Raw genomic sequence first — 21,701 nt, 5'->3', positions numbered from 1 at the left:
CCAGCACCTACAATGCAGCATTGTAAGGTAGAAAGGTGGACACTTCAGAGGTGATAATGACTCCAACAACATGCTCATTGGTCAGGGGGTTCAGTGACACATGTGACTGTAACGACCCTCTCTGCTTATAAGATAAATGAATACATGTTATGAGAATAAATATTTTTCCATTCTATTCTATTTCTCATGCTACTCTACTCTTCCATTCACACTTCATCTGAAGATATGTTTATGGATGTGGTGGATTTAAACAACACCAGACTGAACAGAAAATGGACCTTAGAAATGAAGCATTTAAAAGATGAGCATTCATGTGTGTAGCATAAACTGAACTAAAGAATCATAACTAACTGTACATCCTACATGCTCAGAGACCAGCTGAAATGAATACAGTAACGTAAATACTAAAGCATCTGGTTTCTGACACAGTGGTTTCATATCAGAGTATATGTTTAAAGGACTGATATTTCCTCTCTTAAACATGTGGAACTGCAAAGCTAGACTAGATCAATTATAAACATGCATACAGTGACACCAACCAGTTTATACCATGAAAAATACCTGGTTCATGTATTACCACACCAGTGGTCCAAGCAAGATTCTTTCTTTGTTCACACTTTTCAACATGATTGATTTAGAGGATCTGGAGCAGTTATTCACAATCGCAACACAAAGCTGTGTTTTTACTGTGGAGAAGGAGTGAGAATGCGATTGATCTTTGATCCAGCAGAGGCATCAGTGTTTCACCTAACACACCAGATAGGGATGTCACGATACCAGACATTTGGTAGTCAATACCAATACCAGTGAGATTCCACGATTCTTGATAGCCAATTTGATACTACGGTAAAAAACAAAAACAAAACAATAAATTCCATGTTCTTCAACATACTCATTTATTAAAAACATTTGAACATTACAAAAAAACAACAGTGGCGCTGGCGTTGGCTCCACGTAATGAATAAAAAGAATACACCATTAACATTACAAAAAAAGAACACTGGCATGTAGCCTTCAAGCAGAAGATAAACCGCTGTTAACATTAATGACAGAACACTGGCATGTAGCCTTCAAGTAAAAAATAAACCGCTGTTAACATTAATGAAAGAACACTGGCATGTAGCCTTCAAGCAGAAGATAAACCGCTGTTAACATTAATGAAAGAACACTGGCATGTAGCCTTCAAGCAGAAAATAAACCGCTGTTAACATTAATGACAGAACACTGGCATGTAGCCTTCAAGCAGAAAATAAACCGCTGTTAACATTAATGAAAGAACACTGGCATGTAGCCTTCAAGCAGAAAATAAACCGCTGTTAACATTAATGACAGAACACTGGCATGTAGCCTTCAAGCAGAAAATAAACCGCAGTTAACATTAATGAAAGAACACTGGCATGTAGCCTTCAAGTAAAAAATAAACCGCTGTTAACATTAATGACAGAACACTGGCATGTAGCCTTCAAGCAGAAAATAAACCGCTGTTAACATTAATGAAAGAACACTGGCATGTAGCCTTCAAGCAGAAAATAAACCGCTGTTAACATTAATGAAAGAACACTGGCATGTAGCCTTCAAGCAGAAAATAAACCGCTGTTAACATTAATGAAAGAACACTGGCATGTAGCCTTCAAGCAGAAGATAAACCGCTGTTAACATTAATGACAGAACACTGGCATGTAGCCTTCAAGCAGAAAATAAACCGCTGTTAACATTAATGACAGAACACTAGCATGTAGCCTTCAAGCAGAAAATAAACCGCTGTTAACATTAATGAAAGAACACTGGCATGTAGCCTTCAAGCAGAAGATAAACCGCTGTTAACATTAATGACAGAACACTGGCATGTAGCCTTCAAGCAGAAAATAAACCGCTGTTAACATTAATGAAAGAACACTGGCATGTAGCCTTCAAGCAGAAGATAAACCGCTGTTAACATTAATGACAGAACACTGGCATGTAGCCTTCAAGCAGAAAATAAACCGCTGTTAACATTAATTAAAGAACACTGGCATGTAGCCTTCAAGCAGAAAATAAACCGCTGTTAACATTAATGACAGAACACTGGCATGTAGCCTACAAGCAGAAAATAAACCGCTGTTAACATTAATGAAAGAACACTGGCATGTAGCCTTCAAGCAGAAAATAAACCGCTGTTAACATTAATGACAGAACACTGGCATGTAGCCTTCAAGCAGAAGATAAACCGCTGTTAACATTAATGAAAGAACACTGGCATGTAGCCTTCAAGCAGAAAATAAACCGCTGTTAACATTAATGACAGAACACTGGCATGTAGCCTTCAAGCAGAAAATAAACCCCTGTTAACATTAATGAAAGAACACTGGCATGTAGCCTTCAAGCAGAAAATAAACCGCTGTTAACATTAATGACAGAACACTGGCATGTAGCCTTCAAGCAGAAAATAAACCGCTGTTAACATTAATGAAAGAACACTGGCATGTAGCCTTCAAGCAGAAGATAAACCGCTGTTAACATTATTGACAGAACACTGGCATGTAGCCTTCATGTAAAAAATAAACCGCTGTTAACATTAATGACAGAACACTGGCATGTAGCCTTCAAGCAGAAAATAAACCGCTGTTAACATTAATGAAAGAACACTGGCATGTAGCCTTCAAGCAGAAAATAAACCGCTGTTAACATTAATGACAGAACACTGGCATGTAGCCTTCAAGCAGAAAATAAACCGCTGTTAACATTAATGACAGAACACTGGCATGTAGCCTTCAAGCAGAAAATAAACCCCTGTTAACATTAATGAAAGAACACTGGCATGTAGCCTTCATGTAAAAAATAAACCGCTGTTAACATTAATGACAGAACACTGGCATGTAGCCTTCAAGCAGAAAATAAACCGCTGTTAACATTAATGAAAGAACACTGGCATGTAGCCTTCAAGCAGAAAATAAACCGCTGTTAACATTAATGACAGAACACTGGCATGTAGCCTTCAAGCAGAAAATAAACCGCTGTTAACATTAATGAAAGAACACTGGCATGTAGCCTTCAAGCAGAAAATAAACCGCTGTTAACATTAATGACAGAACACTGGCATGTAGCCTTCAAGCAGAAAATAAACCGCTGTTAACATTAATGAAAGAACACTGGCATGTAGCCTTCATGTAAAAAATAAACCGCTGTTAACATTAATGACAGAACACTGGCATGTAGCCTTCAAGCAGAAAATAAACCGCTGTTAACATTAATGAAAGAACACTGGCATGTAGCCTTCATGTAAAAAATAAACCGCTGTTAACATTAATGACAGAACACTGGCATGTAGCCTTCAAGCAGAAAATAAACCGCTGTTAACATTAATGAAAGAACACTGGCATGTAGCCTTCAAGCAGAAAATAAACCGCTGTTAACATTAATGACAGAACACTGGCATGTAGCCTTCAAGTAAAAAATAAACCGCTGTTAACATTAATGAAAGAACACTGGCATGTAGCCTTCAAGCAGAAAATAAACCGCTGTTATCATTAATGACAGAACACTGGCATGTAGCCTTCAAGCAGAAAATAAACCGCTGTTAACATTAATGAAAGAACACTGGCATGTAGCCTTCAAGTAAAAAATAAACCGCTGTTAACATTAATGAAAGAACACTGGCATGTAGCCTTCAAGCAGAAGATAAACCGCTGTTAACATTAATGAAAGAACACTGGCATATAGCCTTCAGGCAGAAAATAAACCGCTGTTAACATTAATGAAAGAACACTGGCATGTAGCCTTCAAGCAGAAAATAAACCGCTGTTAACATTAATGACAGAACACTGGCATGTAGCCTTCAAGCAGAAAATAAACCGCTGTTAACATTAATGAAAGAACACTGGCATGTAGCCTTCAAGCAGAAGATAAACCGCTGTTAACATTAATGAAAGAACACTGGCATGTAGCCTTCAAACAGAAAATAAACCGCTGTTAACATTAATGACAGAACACTGGCATGTAGCCTTCAAGTAAAAAATAAACCGCTGTTAACATTAATGACAGAACACTGGCATGTAGCCTTCAAGCAGAAGATAAACCGCTGTTAACATTAATGAAAGAACACTGGCATGTAGCCTTCAAGCATAAGATAAACCGCTGTTAACATTAATGACAGAACACTGGCATGTAGCCTTCAAGCAGAAAATAAACCGCTGTTAACATTAATGACAGAACACTGGCATGTAGCCTTCAAGCAGAAAATAAACCGCTGTTAACATTAATGACAGAACACTGGCATGTAGCCTTCAAGCAGAAAATAAACCGCTGTTAACATTAATGAAAGAACACTGGCATGTAGCCTTCAAGCAGAAGATAAACCGCTGTTAACATTAATGAAAGAACACTGGCATGTAGCCTTCAAGCAGAAAATAAACCGCTGTTAACATTAATGAAAGAACACTGGCATGTAGCCTTCAAGCAGAAAATAAACCGCTGTTAACATTAATGAAAGAACACTGGCATGTAGCCTTCAAGCAGAAAATAAACCGCTGTTAACATTAATTACAGAACACTGGCATGTAGCCTTCAAGCAGAAAATAAACCGCTGTTAACATTAATGAAAGAACACTGGCATGTAGCCTTCAAGCAGAAAATAAACCGCTGTTAACATTAATGAAAGAACACTGGCATGTAGCCTTCAAGCAGAAGATAAACCGCTGTTAACATTAATGACAGAACACTGGCATGTAGCCTTCAAGCAGAAAATAAACCGCTGTTAACATTAATGAAAGAACACTGGCATGTAGCCTTCAAGCAGAAAATAAACCGCTGTTAACATTAATGACAGAACACTGGCATGTAGCCTTCAAGCAGAAAATAAACCGCTGTTAACATTAATGAAAGAACACTGGCATGTAGCCTTCAAGCAGAAAATAAACCGCTGTTAACATTAATGACAGAACATTGGCATGTAGCCTTCAAGCATAAGATAAACCGCTGTTAACATTAATGAAAGAACACTGGCATGTAGCCTTCAAGCAGAAAATAAACCGCTGTTAACATTAATGACAGAACACTGGCATGTAGCCTTCAAGCAGAAAATAAACCGCTGTTAACATTAATGAAAGAACACTGGCATGTAGCCTTCATGTAAAAAATAAACCGCTGTTAACATTAATGACAGAACACTGGCATGTAGCCTTCAAGCAGAAAATAAACCGCTGTTAACATTAATGACAGAACACTGGCATGTAGCCTTCAAGCAGAAAATAAACCGCTGTTAACATTAATGAAAGAACACTGGCATGTAGCCTTCAAGCAGAAGATAAACCGCTGTTAACATTAATGACAGAACACTGGCATGTAGCCTTCAAGTAAAAAATAAACCGCTGTTAACATTAATGACAGAACACTGGCATGTAGCCTTCAAGCAGAAGATAAACCGCTGTTAACATTAATGAAAGAACACTGGCATGTAGCCTTCAAGCAGAAAATAAACCGCTGTTAACATTAATGACAGAACACTGGCATGTAGCCTTCAAGTAAAAAATAAACCGCTGTTAACATTAATGACAGAACACTGGCATGTAGCCTTCAAGCAGAAGATAATCCGCTGTTAACATTAATGAAAGAACACTGGCATGTAGCCTTCAAGCAGAAGATAAACCGCTGTTAACATTAATGAAAGAACACTGGCATGTAGCCTTCAAGCAGAAAATAAACCGCTGTTAACATTAATGACAGAACACTGGCATGTAGCCTTCAAGCAGAAAATAAACCGCTGTTAACATTAATGAAAGAACACTGGCATGTAGCCTTCAAGTAAAAAATAAACCGCTGTTAACATTAATGACAGAACACTGGCATGTAGCCTTCAAGCAGAAGATAATCCGCTGTTAACATTAATGAAAGAACACTGGCATGTAGCCTTCAAGCAGAAGATAAACCGCTGTTAACATTAATGAAAGAACACTGGCATGTAGCCTTCAAGCAGAAAATAAACCGCTGTTAACATTAATGACAGAACACTGGCATGTAGCCTTCAAGCAGAAAATAAACCGCTGTTAACATTAATGAAAGAACACTGGCATGTAGCCTTCAAGCATAAGATAAACCGCTGTTAACATTAATGACAGAACACTGGCATGTAGCCTTCAAGCAGAAAATAAACCGCTGTTAACATTAATGACAGAACACTGGCATGTAGCCTTCAAGCAGAAAATAAACCGCTGTTAACATTAATGAAAGAACACTGGCATGTAGCCTTCAAGCAGAAAATAAACCGCTGTTAACATTAATGAAAGAACACTGGCATGTAGCCTTCAAGCAGAAAATAAACCGCTGTTAACATTAATGAAAGAACATTAATGAACATTAATGGCATGTAGCCTTCAAGCAGAAAATAAACCGCTGTTAACATTAATGAAAGAATACTGGCATGTAGCCTTCAAGCAGAAAATAAACCGCTGTTAACATTAATGAAAGAACACTGGCATGTAGCCTTCAGGCAGAAAATAAACCGCTGTTAACATTAATGACAGAACACTGGCATGTAGCCTTCAAGCAGAAAATGAACCGCTGTTAACATTAATGAAAGAACACTGGCATGTAGCCTTCAAGTAAAAAATAAACCGCTGTTAACATTAATGAAAGAACACTGGCATGTAGCCTTCAAGCAGAAAATAAACCGCTGTTAACATTAATGAAAGAACACTGGCATGTAGCCTTCAAGCAGAAAATAAACCGCTGTTAACATTAATGAAAGAACACTGGCATGTAGCCTTCAAGCAGAAGATAAACCGCTGTTAACATTAATGAAAGAACACTGGCATGTAGCCTTCAAGCAGAAAATAAACCGCTGTTAACATTAATGAAAGAACACTGGCATGTAGCCTTCAAGCAGAAAATAAACCGCTGTTAACATTAATGAAAGAACACTGGCATGTAGCCTTCAAGCAGAAAATAAACCGCTGTTAACATTAATGAAAGAACACTGGCATGTAGCCTTAAAGCAGAAAATAAACCGCTGTTAACATTAATTACAGAACACTGGCATGTAGCCTTCAAGCAGAAAATAAACCGCTGTTAACATTAATGAAAGAACACTGGCATGTAGCCTTCAAGCAGAAAATAAACCGCTGTTAACATTAATGAAAGAACACTGGCATGTAGCCTTCAAACAGAAGATAAACCGCTGTTAACATTAATGAAAGAACACTGGCATGTAGCCTTCAAGCAGAAAATAAACCGCTGTTAACATTAATGACAGAACACTGGCATGTAGCCTTCAAGCAGAAAATAAACCGCTGTTAACATTAATGAAAGAACACTGGCATGTAGCCTTCAAACAGAAGATAAACCGCTGTTAACATTAATGACAGAACACTGGCATGTAGCCTTCAAGCAGAAGATAAACCGCTGTTAACATTAATGACAGAACACTGGCATGTAGCCTTCAAGTAAAAAATAAACCGCTGTTAACATTAATGAAAGAACACTGGCATGTAGCCTTCAAGCAGAAAATAAACTGCTGTTAACATTAATGAAAGAACACTGGCATGTAGCCTTCAAGCAGAAAATAAACCGCTGTTAACATTAATGACAGAACACTGGCATGTAGCCTTCAAGCAGAAAATAAACCGCTGTTAACATTAATGACAGAACACTGGCATGTAGCCTTCAAGCAGAAAATAAACCGCTGTTAACATTAATGACAGAACACTGGCATGTAGCCTTCAAGCAGAAAATAAACCGCTGTTAACATTAATGACAGAACACTGGCATGTAGCCTTCAAGTAAAAAATAAACCGCTGTTAACATTAATGAAAGAACACTGGCATGTAGCCTTCAAGCAGAAAATAAACCGCTGTTAACATTAATGACAGAACACTGGCATGTAGCCTTCAAGTAAAAAATAAACCGCTGTTAACATTAATGAAAGAACACTGGCATGTAGCCTTCAAGCAGAAGATAAACCGCTGTTAACATTAATGAAAGAACACTGGCATGTAGCCTTCAAGCAGAAAATAAACCGCTGTTAACATTAATGAAAGAACACTGGCATGTAGCCTTCAGGCAGAAAATAAACCGCTGTTAACATTAATGACAGAACACTGTTATGTAGCCTTCAAGCAGAAAATAAACCGCTGTTAACATTAATGACAGAACACTGGCATGTAGCCTTCAAGCAGAAAATAAACTGCTGTTAACATTAATGAAAGAACACTGGCATGTAGCCTTCAAGTAAAAAATAAACTGCTGTTAACATTAATGACAGAACACTGGCATATAGCCTTCAAGTAAAAAATAAACCGCTGTTAACATTAATGAAAGAACACTGGCATGTAGCCTTCAAGCAGAAAATAAACCGCTGTTATCATTAATGACAGAACACTGGCATGTAGCCTTCAAGCAGAAAATAAACCGCTGTTAACATTAATGAAAGAACACTGGCATATAGCCTTCAGGCAGAAAATAAACCGCTGTTAACATTAATGAAAGAACACTGGCATGTAGCCTTCAAGCAGAAAATAAACTGCTGTTAACATTAATGAAAGAACACTGGCATGTAGCCTTCAAGTAAAAAATAAACTGCTGTTAACATTAATGACAGAACACTGGCATATAGCCTTCAAGTAAAAAATAAACCGCTGTTAACATTAATGAAAGAACACTGGCATGTAGCCTTCAAGCAGAAAATAAACCGCTGTTATCATTAATGACAGAACACTGGCATGTAGCCTTCAAGCAGAAAATAAACCGCTGTTAACATTAATGAAAGAACACTGGCATATAGCCTTCAGGCAGAAAATAAACCGCTGTTAACATTAATGAAAGAACACTGGCATATAGCCTTCAGGCAGAAAATAAACCGCTGTTAACATTAATGAAAGAACACTGGCATGTAGCCTTCAAGCAGAAAATAAACCGCTGTTAACATTAATGACAGAACACTGGCATGTAGCCTTCAGGCAGAAAATAAACCGCTGTTAACATTAATGACAGAACACTGGCATGTAGCCTTCAAGCAGAAAATAAACCGCTGTTAACATTAATGACAGAACACTGGCATGTAGCCTTCAAGCAGAAAATAAACCGCTGTTAACATTAATGAAAGAACACTGGCATGTAGCCTTCAAGCAGAAAATAAACCGCTGTTAACATTAATGAAAGAACACTGGCATGTAGCCTTCAGGCAGAAAATAAACCGCTGTTAACATTAATGACAGAACACTGGCATGTAGCCTTCAAGCAGAAAATAAACCGCTGTTAACATTAATGACAGAACACTGGCATGTAGCCTTCAAGCAGAAAATAAACCGCTGTTAACATTAATGAAAGAACACTGGCATGTAGCCTTCAAGTAAAAAATAAACTCCTGTTAACATTAATGACAGAACACTGGCATGTAGCCTTCAAGTAAAAAATAAACCGCTGTTAACATTAATGACAGAACACTGGCATGTAGCCTTCAAGTAAAAAATAAACCGCTGTTAACATTAATGAAAGAACACTGGCATGTAGCCTTCAAGCAGAAGATAAACCGCTGTTAACATTAATGAAAGAACACTGGCATATAGCCTTCAGGCAGAAAATTAACCGCTGTTAACATTAATGACAGAACACTGGCATGTAGCCTTCAAGCAGAAAATGAACCGCTGTTAACATTAATGAAAGAACACTGGCATGTAGCCTTCAAGCAGAAAATAAACCGCTGTTAACATTAATGAAAGAACACTGGCATGTAGCCTTCAAGCAGAAAATAAACCGCTGTTAACATTAATGAAAGAACACTGGCATGTAGCCTTCAAGCAGAAAATAAACCGCTGTTAACATTAATGACAGAACACTGGCATGTAGCCTTCAAGCAGAAAATAAACCGCTGTTAACATTAATGAAAGAACATTAATGAACATTAATGGCATGTAGCCTTCAAGTAAAAAATAAACCGCTGTTAACATTAATGAAAGAACACTGGCATGTAGCCTTCAAGCAGAAAATGAACCGCTGTTAACATTAATGAAAGAACACTGGCATGTAGCCTTCAAGTAAAAAATAAACCGCTGTTAACATTAATGACAGAACACTGGCATGTAGCCTTCAAGTAAAAAATAAACCGCTGTTAACATTAATGAAAGAACACTGGCATGTAGCCTTCAAGCAGAAAATAAACCGCTGTTAACATTAATGAAAGAACACTGGCATGTAGCCTTCAAGTAAAAAATAAACCGCTGTTAACATTAATGACAGAACACTGGCATGTAGCCTTCAAGCAGAAGATAAACCGCTGTTAACATTAATGAAAGAACACTGGCATGTAGCCTTCAAACAGAAAATAAACCGCTGTTAACATTAATGACAGAACACTGGCATGTAGCCTTCAAGCAGAAAATAAACCGCTGTTAACATTAATGACAGAACACTGGCATGTAGCCTTCAAGCAGAAAATGAACCGCTGTTAACATTAATGACAGCACACTGGCATGTAGCCTTCAAGCAGAAAATAAACCGCTGTTAACATTAATGACAGAACACTGGCATGTAGCCTTCAAGTAAAAAATAAACCGCAGTTAACATTAATGACAGCACATTGGCTGTAGCCTTCAAGCAGAAAATAAACCGCTGTTAACATTAATGAAAGAACACTGGCATGTAGCCTTCAAGCAGAAGATAAACCGCTGTTAACATTAATGACAGAACACTGGCATGTAGCCTTCAAGTAAAAAATAAACCGCTGTTAACATTAATGACAGAACACTGGCATTTAGCCTTCAAGCAGAAGATAAACCGCTGTTAACATTAATGACAGAACACTGGCATGTAGCCTTCAAGCAGAAAATAAACCGCTGTTAACATTAATGACAGAACACTGGCATGTAGCCTTCAAGCAGAAAATAAACCGCTGTTAACATTAATGAAAGAACACTGGCATGTAGCCTTCAAGCAGAAGATAAACCGCTGTTAACATTAATGAAAGAACACTGGCATGTAGCCTTCAAGCAGAAGATAAACCGCTGTTAACATTAATGAAAGAACACTGGCATGTAGCCTTCAAGCAGAAGATAAACCGCTGTTAACATTAATGAAAGAACACTGGCATGTAGCCTTCAAGCAGAAAATAAACCGCTGTTAACATTAATGACAGAACACTGGCATGTAGCCTTCAAGTAAAAAATAAACCGCTGTTAACATTAATGACAGAACACTGGCATGTAGCCTTCAAGTAAAAAATAAACCGCTGTTAACATTAATGACAGAACACTGGCATGTAGCCTTCAAGCAGAAAATAAACCGCTGTTAACATTAATGAAAGAACACTGGCATGTAGCCTTCAAGCAGAAAATAAACCGCTGTTAACATTAATTACAGAACACTGGCATATAGCCTTCAAGCAGAAAATAAACCGCTGTTAACATTAATGAAAGAACACTGGCATGTAGCCTTCAAGCAGAAAATAAACCGCTGTTAACATTAATGAAAGAACACTGGCATGTAGCCTTCAAGCAGAAAATAAACCGCTGTTAACATTAATGAAAGAACACTGGCATGTAGCCTTCAAACAGAAGATAAACCGCTGTTAACATTAATGAAAGAACACTGGCATGTAGCCTTCAAGCAGAAAATAAACCGCTGTTAACATTAATGACAGAACACTGGCATGTAGCCTTCAAGCAGAAAATAAACCGCTGTTAACATTAATGAAAGAACACTGGCATGTAGCCTTCAAACAGAAGATAAACCGCTGTTAACATTAATGACAGAACACTGGCATGTAGCCTTCAAGCAGAAGATAAACCGCTGTTAACATTAATGACAGAACACTGGCATGTAGCCTTCAAGTAAAAAATAAACCGCTGTTAACATTAATGAAAGAACACTGGCATGTAGCCTTCAAGCAGAAAATAAACCGCTGTTAACATTAATGACAGAACACTGGCATGTAGCCTTCAAGTAAAAAATAAACCGCTGTTAACATTAATGAAAGAACACTGGCATGTAGCCTTCAAGCAGAAAATAAACCGCTGTTAACATTAATGACAGAACACTGGCATGTAGCCTTCAAGTAAAAAATAAACCGCTGTTAACATTAATGAAAGAACACTGGCATGTAGCCTTCAAGCAGAAGATAAACCGCTGTTAACATTAATGAAAGAACACTGGCATGTAGCCTTCAAGCAGAAAATAAACCGCTGTTAACATTAATGAAAGAACACTGGCATGTAGCCTTCAGGCAGAAAATAAACCGCTGTTAACATTAATGACAGAACACTGTTATGTAGCCTTCAAGCAGAAAATAAACCGCTGTTAACATTAATGACAGAACACTGGCATGTAGCCTTCAAGCAGAAAATAAACTGCTGTTAACATTAATGAAAGAACACTGGCATGTAGCCTTCAAGTAAAAAATAAACTGCTGTTAACATTAATGACAGAACACTGGCATGTAGCCTTCAAGCAGAAAATAAACCGCTGTTATCATTAATGACAGAACACTGGCATGTAGCCTTCAAACAGAAAATAAACCGCTGTTAACATTAATGAAAGAACACTGGCATATAGCCTTCAGGCAGAAAATAAACCGCTGTTAACATTAATGAAAGAACACTGGCATGTAGCCTTCAAGCAGAAAATAAACCGCTGTTAACATTAATGACAGAACACTGGCATGTAGCCTTCAAGCAGAAAATAAACCGCTGTTAACATTAATGAAAGAACACTGGCATGTAGCCTTCAAGCAGAAGATAAACCGCTGTTAACATTAATGAAAGAACACTGGCATGTAGCCTTCAAGCAGAAAATAAACCGCTGTTAACATTAATGAAAGAACACTGGCATGTAGCCTTCAGGCAGAAAATAAACCGCTGTTAACATTAATGACAGAACACTGGCATGTAGCCTTCAAGCAGAAAATAAACCGCTGTTAACATTAATGACAGAACACTGGCATGTAGCCTTCAAGCAGAAAATAAACTGCTGTTAACATTAATGAAAGAACACTGGCATGTAGCCTTCAAGTAAAAAATAAACTGCTGTTAACATTAATGACAGAACACTGGCATGTAGCCTTCAAGTAAAAAATAAACCGCTGTTAACATTAATGACAGAACACTGGCATGTAGCCTTCAAGTAAAAAATAAACCGCTGTTAACATTAATGAAAGAACACTGGCATGTAGCCTTCAAGCAGAAGATAAACCGCTGTTAACATTAATGAAAGAACACTGGCATATAGCCTTCAGGCAGAAAATTAACCGCTGTTAACATTAATGACAGAACACTGGCATGTAGCCTTCAAGCAGAAAATGAACCGCTGTTAACATTAATGAAAGAACACTGGCATGTAGCCTTCAAGCAGAAAATAAACCGCTGTTAACATTAATGAAAGAACACTGGCATGTAGCCTTCAAGCAGAAAATAAACCGCTGTTAACATTAATGAAAGAACATTAATGAACATTAATGGCATGTAGCCTTCAAGTAAAAAATAAACCGCTGTTAACATTAATGAAAGAACACTGGCATGTAGCCTTCAAGCAGAAAATGAACCGCTGTTAACATTAATGAAAGAACACTGGCATGTAGCCTTCAAGTAAAAAATAAACCGCTGTTAACATTAATGACAGAACACTGGCATGTAGCCTTCAAGTAAAAAATAAACCGCTGTTAACATTAATGAAAGAACACTGGCATGTAGCCTTCAAGCAGAAAATAAACCGCTGTTAACATTAATGAAAGAACACTGGCATGTAGCCTTCAAGTAAAAAATAAACCGCTGTTAACATTAATGACAGAACACTGGCATGTAGCCTTCAAGCAGAAGATAAACCGCTGTTAACATTAATGAAAGAACACTGGCATGTAGCCTTCAAACAGAAAATAAACCGCTGTTAACATTAATGACAGAACACTGGCATGTAGCCTTCAAGCAGAAAATAAACCGCTGTTAACATTAATGACAGAACACTGGCATGTAGCCTTCAAGCAGAAAATGAACCGCTGTTAACATTAATGACAGCACACTGGCATGTAGCCTTCAAGCAGAAAATAAACCGCTGTTAACATTAATGACAGAACACTGGCATGTAGCCTTCAAGCAGAAAATAAACCGCAGTTAACATTAATGACAGAACACTGGCATGTAGCCTTCAAGCAGAAAATAAACCGCTGTTAACATTAATGAAAGAACACTGGCATGTAGCCTTCAAGCAGAAGATAAACCGCTGTTAACATTAATGACAGAACACTGGCATGTAGCCTTCAAGTAAAAAATAAACCGCTGTTAACATTAATGACAGAACACTGGCATTTAGCCTTCAAGCAGAAGATAAACCGCTGTTAACATTAATGACAGAACACTGGCATGTAGCCTTCAAGCAGAAAATAAACCGCTGTTAACATTAATGACAGAACACTGGCATGTAGCCTTCAAGCAGAAAATAAACCGCTGTTAACATTAATGAAAGAACACTGGCATGTAGCCTTCAAGCAGAAGATAAACCGCTGTTAACATTAATGAAAGAACACTGGCATGTAGCCTTCAAGCAGAAAATAAACCGCTGTTAACATTAATGACAGAACACTGGCATGTAGCCTTCAAGTAAAAAATAAACCGCTGTTAACATTAATGACAGAACACTGGCATGTAGCCTTCAAGTAAAAAATAAACCGCTGTTAACATTAATGACAGAACACTGGCATGTAGCCTTCAAGTAAAAAATAAACCGCTGTTAACATTAATGAAAGAACACTGGCATGTAGCCTTCAAGCAGAAAATGAACCGCTGTTAACATTAATGAAAGAACACTGGCATGTAGCCTTCAAGTAAAAAATAAACCGCTGTTAACATTAATGACAGAACACTGGCATGTAGCCTTCAAGTAAAAAATAAACCGCTGTTAACATTAATGAAAGAACACTGGCATGTAGCCTTCAAGCAGAAAATAAACCGCTGTTAACATTAATGAAAGAACACTGGCATGTAGCCTTCAAGCAGAAAATAAACCGCTGTTAACATTAATGACAGAACACTGGCATGTAGCCTTCAAGCAGAAAATAAACCGCTGTTAACATTAATGAAAGAACACTGGCATGTAGCCTTCAAGTAAAAAATAAACCGCTGTTAACATTAATGACAGAACACTGGCATGTAGCCTTCAAGCAGAAGATAAACCGCTGTTAACATTAATGAAAGAACACTGGCATGTAGCCTTCAAGTAAAAAATAAACCGCTGTTAACATTAATGACAGAACACTGGCATGTAGCCTTCAAGCAGAAGATAAACCGCTGTTAACATTAATGAAAGAACACTGGCATGTAGCCTTCAAGTAAAAAATAAACCGCTGTTAACATTAATGACAGAACACTGGCATGTAGCCTTCAAGCAGAAAATGAACCGCTGTTAACATTAATGACAGAACACTGGCATGTAGCCTTCAAGCAGAAAATAAACCGCTGTTAACATTAATGACAGAACACTGGCATGTAGCCTTCAAGTAAAAAATAAACCGCTGTTAACATTAATGACAGAACACTGGCATGTAGCCTTCAAGTAAAAAATAAACCGCTGTTAACATTAATGAAAGAACACTGGCATGTAGCCTTCAAGCAGAAGATAAACCGCTGTTAACATTAATGAAAGAACACTGGCATGTAGCCTTCAAGCAGAAAATAAACCGCTGTTAACATTAATGAAAGAACACTGGCATGTAGCCTTCAAGTAAAAAATAAACCGCTGTTAACATTAATGACAGAACACTGGCATGTAGCCTTCAAGCAGAAAATGAACCGCTGTTAACATTAATGAAAGAACACTGGCATGTAGCCTTCAAGCAGAAAATAAACCGCTGTTAACATTAATGAAAGAACACTGGCATGTAGCCTTCAAGCAGAAAATAAACCGCTGTTAACATTAATGAAAGAACATTAATGAACATTAATGGCATGTAGCCTTCAAGTAAAAAATAAACCGCTGTTAACATTAATGAAAGAACACTGGCATGTAGCCTTCAAGCAGAAAATGAACCGCTGTTAACATTAATGAAAGAACACTGGCATGTAGCCTTCAAGTAAAAAATAAACCGCTGTTAACATTAATGACAGAACACTGGCATGTAGCCTTCAAGTAAAAAATAAACCGCTGTTAACATTAATGAAAGAACACTGGCATGTAGCCTTCAAGCAGAAAATAAACCGCTGTTAACATTAATGAAAGAACACTGGCATGTAGCCTTCAAGTAAAAAATAAACCGCTGTTAACATTAATGACAGAACACTGGCATGTAGCCTTCAAGCAGAAGATAAACCGCTGTTAACATTAATGAAAGAACACTGGCATGTAGCCTTCAAACAGAAAATAAACCGCTGTTAACATTAATGACAGAACACTGGCATGTAGCCTTCAAGCAGAAAATAAACCGCTGTTAACATTAATGACAGAACACTGGCATGTAGCCTTCAAGCAGAAAATGAACCGCTGTTAACATTAATGACAGCACACTGGCATGTAGCCTTCAAGCAGAAAATAAACCGCTGTTAACATTAATGACAGAACACTGGCATGTAGCCTTCAAGCAGAAAATAAACCGCAGTTAACATTAATGACAGAACACTGGCATGTAGCCTTCAAGCAGAAAATAAACCGCTGTTAACATTAATGAAAGAACACTGGCATGTAGCCTTCAAGCAGAAGATAAACCGCTGTTAACATTAATGACAGAACACTGGCATGTAGCCTTCAAGTAAAAAATAAACCGCTGTTAACATTAATGACAGAACACTGGCATTTAGCCTTCAAGCAGAAGATAAACCGCTGTTAACATTAATGACAGAACACTGGCATGTAGCCTTCAAGCAGAAAATAAACCGCTGTTAACATTAATGACAGAACACTGGCATGTAGCCTTCAAGCAGAAAATAAACCGCTGTTAACATTAATGAAAGAACACTGGCATGTAGCCTTCAAGCAGAAGATAAACCGCTGTTAACATTAATGAAAGAACACTGGCATGTAGCCTTCAAGCAGAAAATAAACCGCTGTTAACATTAATGACAGAACACTGGCATGTAGCCTTCAAGTAAAAAATAAACCGCTGTTAACATTAATGACAGAACACTGGCATGTAGCCTTCAAGTAAAAAATAAACCGCTGTTAACATTAATGACAGAACACTGGCATGTAGCCTTCAAGTAAAAAATAAACCGCTGTTAACATTAATGAAAGAACACTGGCATGTAGCCTTCAAGCAGAAAATGAACCGCTGTTAACATTAATGAAAGAACACTGGCATGTAGCCTTCAAGTAAAAAATAAACCGCTGTTAACATTAATGACAGAACACTGGCATGTAGCCTTCAAGTAAAAAATAAACCGCTGTTAACATTAATGAAAGAACACTGGCATGTAGCCTTCAAGCAGAAAATAAACCGCTGTTAACATTAATGAAAGAACACTGGCATGTAGCCTTCAAGCAGAAAATAAACCGCTGTTAACATTAATGACAGAACACTGGCATGTAGCCTTCAAGCAGAAAATAAACCGCTGTTAACATTAATGAAAGAACACTGGCATGTAGCCTTCAAGTAAAAAATAAACCGCTGTTAACATTAATGACAGAACACTGGCATGTAGCCTTCAAGCAGAAGATAAACCGCTGTTAACATTAATGAAAGAACACTGGCATGTAGCCTTCAAGCAGAAAATAAACCGCTGTTAACATTAATGAAAGAACACTGGCATGTAGCCTTCAAGCAGAAAATAAACCGCTGTTAACATTAATGACAGAACACTGGCATGTAGCCTTCAAGTAAAAAATAAACCGCTGTTAACATTAATGACAGAACACTGGCATGTAGCCTTCAAGCAGAAGATAAACCGCTGTTAACATTAATGAAAGAACACTGGCATGTAGCCTTCAAGTAAAAAATAAACCGCTGTTAACATTAATGACAGAACACTGGCATGTAGCCTTCAAGCAGAAAATGAACCGCTGTTAACATTAATGACAGAACACTGGCATGTAGCCTTCAAGCAGAAAATAAACCGCTGTTAACATTAATGACAGAACACTGGCATGTAGCCTTCAAGCAGAAAATAAACCGCTGTTAACATTAATGAAAGAACACTGGCATGTAGCCTTCAAGCAGAAAATAAACCGCTGTTAACATTAATGAAAGAACACTGGCATGTAGCCTTCAAGCAGAAAATAAACCGCTGTTAACATTAATGAAAGAACACTGGCATGTAGCCTTCAAGTAAAAAATAAACCGCTGTTAACATTAAAGACAGAACACTGGCATGTAGCCTTCAAGCAGAAGATAAACCTCTGTTAACATTAATGAAAGAACACTGGCATGTAGCCTTCATGTAAAAAATAAACCGCTGTTAACATTAATGACAGAACACTGGCATGTAGCCTTCAAGCAGAAAATAAACCGCTGTTAACATTAATGAAAGAACACTGGCATGTAGCCTTCAAGCAGAAAATAAACCGCTGTTAACATTAATGACAGAACACTGGCATGTAGCCTTCAAGCAGAAAATAAACCGCAGTTAACATTAATGACAGAACACTGGCATGTAGCCTTCAAGAAGAAAATAAACCGCTGTGAAAAATTTTTTACTTTAAAATTTTTAAAGTATCCCTAAAGAATCTGGTAGTTTTTTTGCTCTTACCCACTACTGAGGTAAAACAATCCTACATATGAAGGGCGCACATTCACAGCTATACATGGAACTTGTTGTCATGATTTGGAGGCTGACAAAGACACCTCCAGAAGAAACACTGTAGGGTAATGTTCCATGATCTGACAAGAATATGGTTTGATAGAGTCACATATGACTGATGAAGAGCAAACATGCTCGTAAAAGCTCTGCCTCATCTGTACCTCGGTTTGCTTTTTTTCACGTTTACATATTTAAATGATCTGAATGTGGCATACCTGTGCAGCGCGATGCTCATCGTACATATTCCACTGTTACTCAAGACAACAGCCAACATTCTGGGAGGCTGAAAGCTGAGCAATGAGAAGAACTTGTTTCCACGTTAGTGTGAAGCAGAAGTGAGGAGCTAACCGAGGCTTGGTCTGTGAGTCAGAGACCATAAGCTTCCAACTTCTGTTCTGATAAATAACATAAGAGGGATGAACACACTGCTGCTGTAATGCTGTGGACCTCCTGTTAGTTTGCTTACAGGAACCAACCACAGCTGCAGTCTCCTCTGATGTCAGAACCAGCAAAGCGAACGGGTCAGAACACAGCTGCTGAGTTTGTAGATATTTTTTAAAACCAAATCAGACTTGAGTCATGAGTTCAGGTTACAGTTACAAGATGCTCTTCTGTGAGAATGCTTTGCTGTGAGAAACAGACCCCACCCCAGCATTAAAACGCAGTGGTCCTCCGTAACCAAACTCTGTGTGAAAGGTCTGTACATAACGTCCGTAAATGAGCTGAAAACATGAAAAATGGCCTGAGGGTGGAACAACCTGGATATAACGTACAGTGTACGATACTTAGCTCTGCTCTTCCACTTGTTTTACTATCCAGTCACAGAGCTATTTTCACCATTTACGCTTTTAGTTCATATTTTTAAACAGAGAAGTCTGATCAAGGGGTCAAGCTGTAGTTTCATCAGAAATGCTGCTGTTGAGGTCCAGAGAGAAAATAGGAGCACACTCTTCTCCAGATTGTGTCAGCATGTCCTCACTACACCCTCAGAGCAGGTGAAGCTGGCTCCATCCTAATCCATCATGTTTTGTTCCAGGCTGCTGTATTTACGAGAAGCCCAGACAGTTCGGAGAGTCATCATCTGAAAGCGAAGGAGATGATGACGAAGAGGGATGTGGAAGTGCTCACTGTATCCTGGGCCACGGCAGGAGAGGCCATGGACAGAGGGCGGACGGGGGGACCACAGCTCCCCCGAACTCTGGAGGGTCACATGCCCACTAATGAGTAGCACTGGATGATTAGGGCTCTGAGGGGGAAAGTCTCACCACAACTTATTACAATACTGCACTTATGTTTTAGCTTAGTGCCATCAGCCAGGCCTGATGTCAGAAGGACTGATCAGATTCTGCTCAGCAGCTCACTCACTTAGAATAATGACTCCTTTTAAACCACACAGTGATACATGTTGGGATGATGGAATTTCAAAGGGTTTCTGCATGTTTTAATACTTTTGCAGCAAATCTCGTACCAAATGCATCCTAAACCCGCTGAGCATTTTCTGGAACATGTCATAGAAAGTTTGAAATGCTCTTTGTTTTCCAGGCAGCTGTTGGTTTGCAGTCTTTCCCTGTGCAGGTTTATAGTCCATCACATTGCAAAGTCTTATACTGGAGTTATCATTATAGTCATGAAACATTGGCAAACGCAAGAAAAGTATCCAGTTCATGTTTGACATAGCAGCTGAAATCCTGCCCGCTGTACCTTCTTGTAGATGATGCAGATGAATTTTCTGACAGAACATTTCAGTTAATTTTCTGCAGTGAATTATTACTCATTTGGTTTCACCAATGTCAGAAAGAGAATAACTGCCCTCACAAGCTTTAGAATGAACATTTTTAGTTCCCACTTTTCTGTTGGTGAGGTTAGACTTCGAGGTTTAAACACTGGATTCATGGACACTCTCCTGTCAGCAGAGCTCCGTATTCATTTGCACCTGTTTCACTTCTGCATTGGTGAGTCACACCGGCGCATTGGTGAGTCACACTAATGCATTGGTGAGTCACACCGGCGCATTGGTGAGTCACACTAATGCATTGTGAGTCACACTAATGCATTGGTGAGTCACACCGGCGCATTGGTGAGTCACACTAATGCATTGGTGAGTCACACTAATGCATTGGTGAGTCACACCGGCGCATTGGTGAGTCACACTAATGCATTGTGAGTCACACTAATACATTGTGAGTCACACCGGCGCATTGGTGAGTCACACTAATGTATTGGTGAGTCACACTAATGCATTGGTGAGTCACACTAATGCATTGGTGAGTCACACCGGCGCATTGGTGAGTCACACTAATGCATTGTGAGTCACACTAATGCATTGGTGAGTCACACCGGCGCATTGGTGAGTCACACTAATGCATTGTGAGTCACACTAATGCATTGTGAGTCACACTAATGCATTGGTGAGTCACACTAATGCATTGTGAGTCACACTAATGCATTGGTGAGTCACACTAATGCATTGTGAGTCACACTAATGCATTGGTGAGTCACACCGGCGCATTGGTGAGTCACACTAATGCATTGTGAGTCACACTAATGCATTGTGAGTCACACTAATGCATTGGTGAGTCACACTAATGCATTGTGAGTCACACTAATGCATTGGTGAGTCACACTAATGCATTGGTGAGTCACACTAATGCATTGGTGAGTCACACCGGCGCATTGGTGAGTCACACTAATGCATTGGTGAGTCACACCGGCGCATTGGTGAGTCACACTAATGCATTGTGAGTCACACTAATGCATTGGTGAGTCACACCGGCGCATTGGTGAGTCACACTAATGCATTGGTGAGTCACACTAATGCATTGGTGAGTCACACCGGCGCATTGGTGAGTCACACTAATGCATTGTGAGTCACACTAATACATTGTGAGTCACACCGGCGCATTGGTGAGTCACACTAATGTATTGGTGAGTCACACTAATGCATTGGTGAGTCACACTAATGCATTGGTGAGTCACACCGGCGCATTGGTGAGTCACACTAATGCATTGTGAGTCACACTAATG

At 38.6% G+C, this 21,701-nt stretch overlaps 1 protein-coding gene across 1 annotated transcript in view; it reads left to right on the top strand.

Moving 5' to 3' along the window:
* Positions 1 to 20,670, top strand: part of ppp1r11 (protein phosphatase 1, regulatory (inhibitor) subunit 11) — a 38,977-nt gene extending 18,307 nt beyond the window's left edge. Inside the window, exon 3 of the mRNA XM_072370854.1 lies at positions 19,714 to 20,670. Coding sequence (XP_072226955.1) covers positions 19,714 to 19,898 — 185 coding nt within the window. The 3' untranslated portion in view covers positions 19,899 to 20,670. The remainder of the gene's footprint in view (positions 1 to 19,713) is intronic.
* Positions 20,671 to 21,701: the final 1,031 nt, after the last annotated feature.

Source organism: Leuresthes tenuis, unplaced genomic scaffold (genome assembly GCF_036924035.1).
Source record: "Leuresthes tenuis unplaced genomic scaffold, fLeuTen1.0.hap1 SCAF_18, whole genome shotgun sequence".
Lineage (NCBI taxonomy): Eukaryota > Metazoa > Chordata > Actinopteri > Atheriniformes > Atherinopsidae > Leuresthes > Leuresthes tenuis.
Note: the sequence above shows the minus strand (reverse complement) of the source record. Positions and strands in the feature narration are given on the sequence as shown.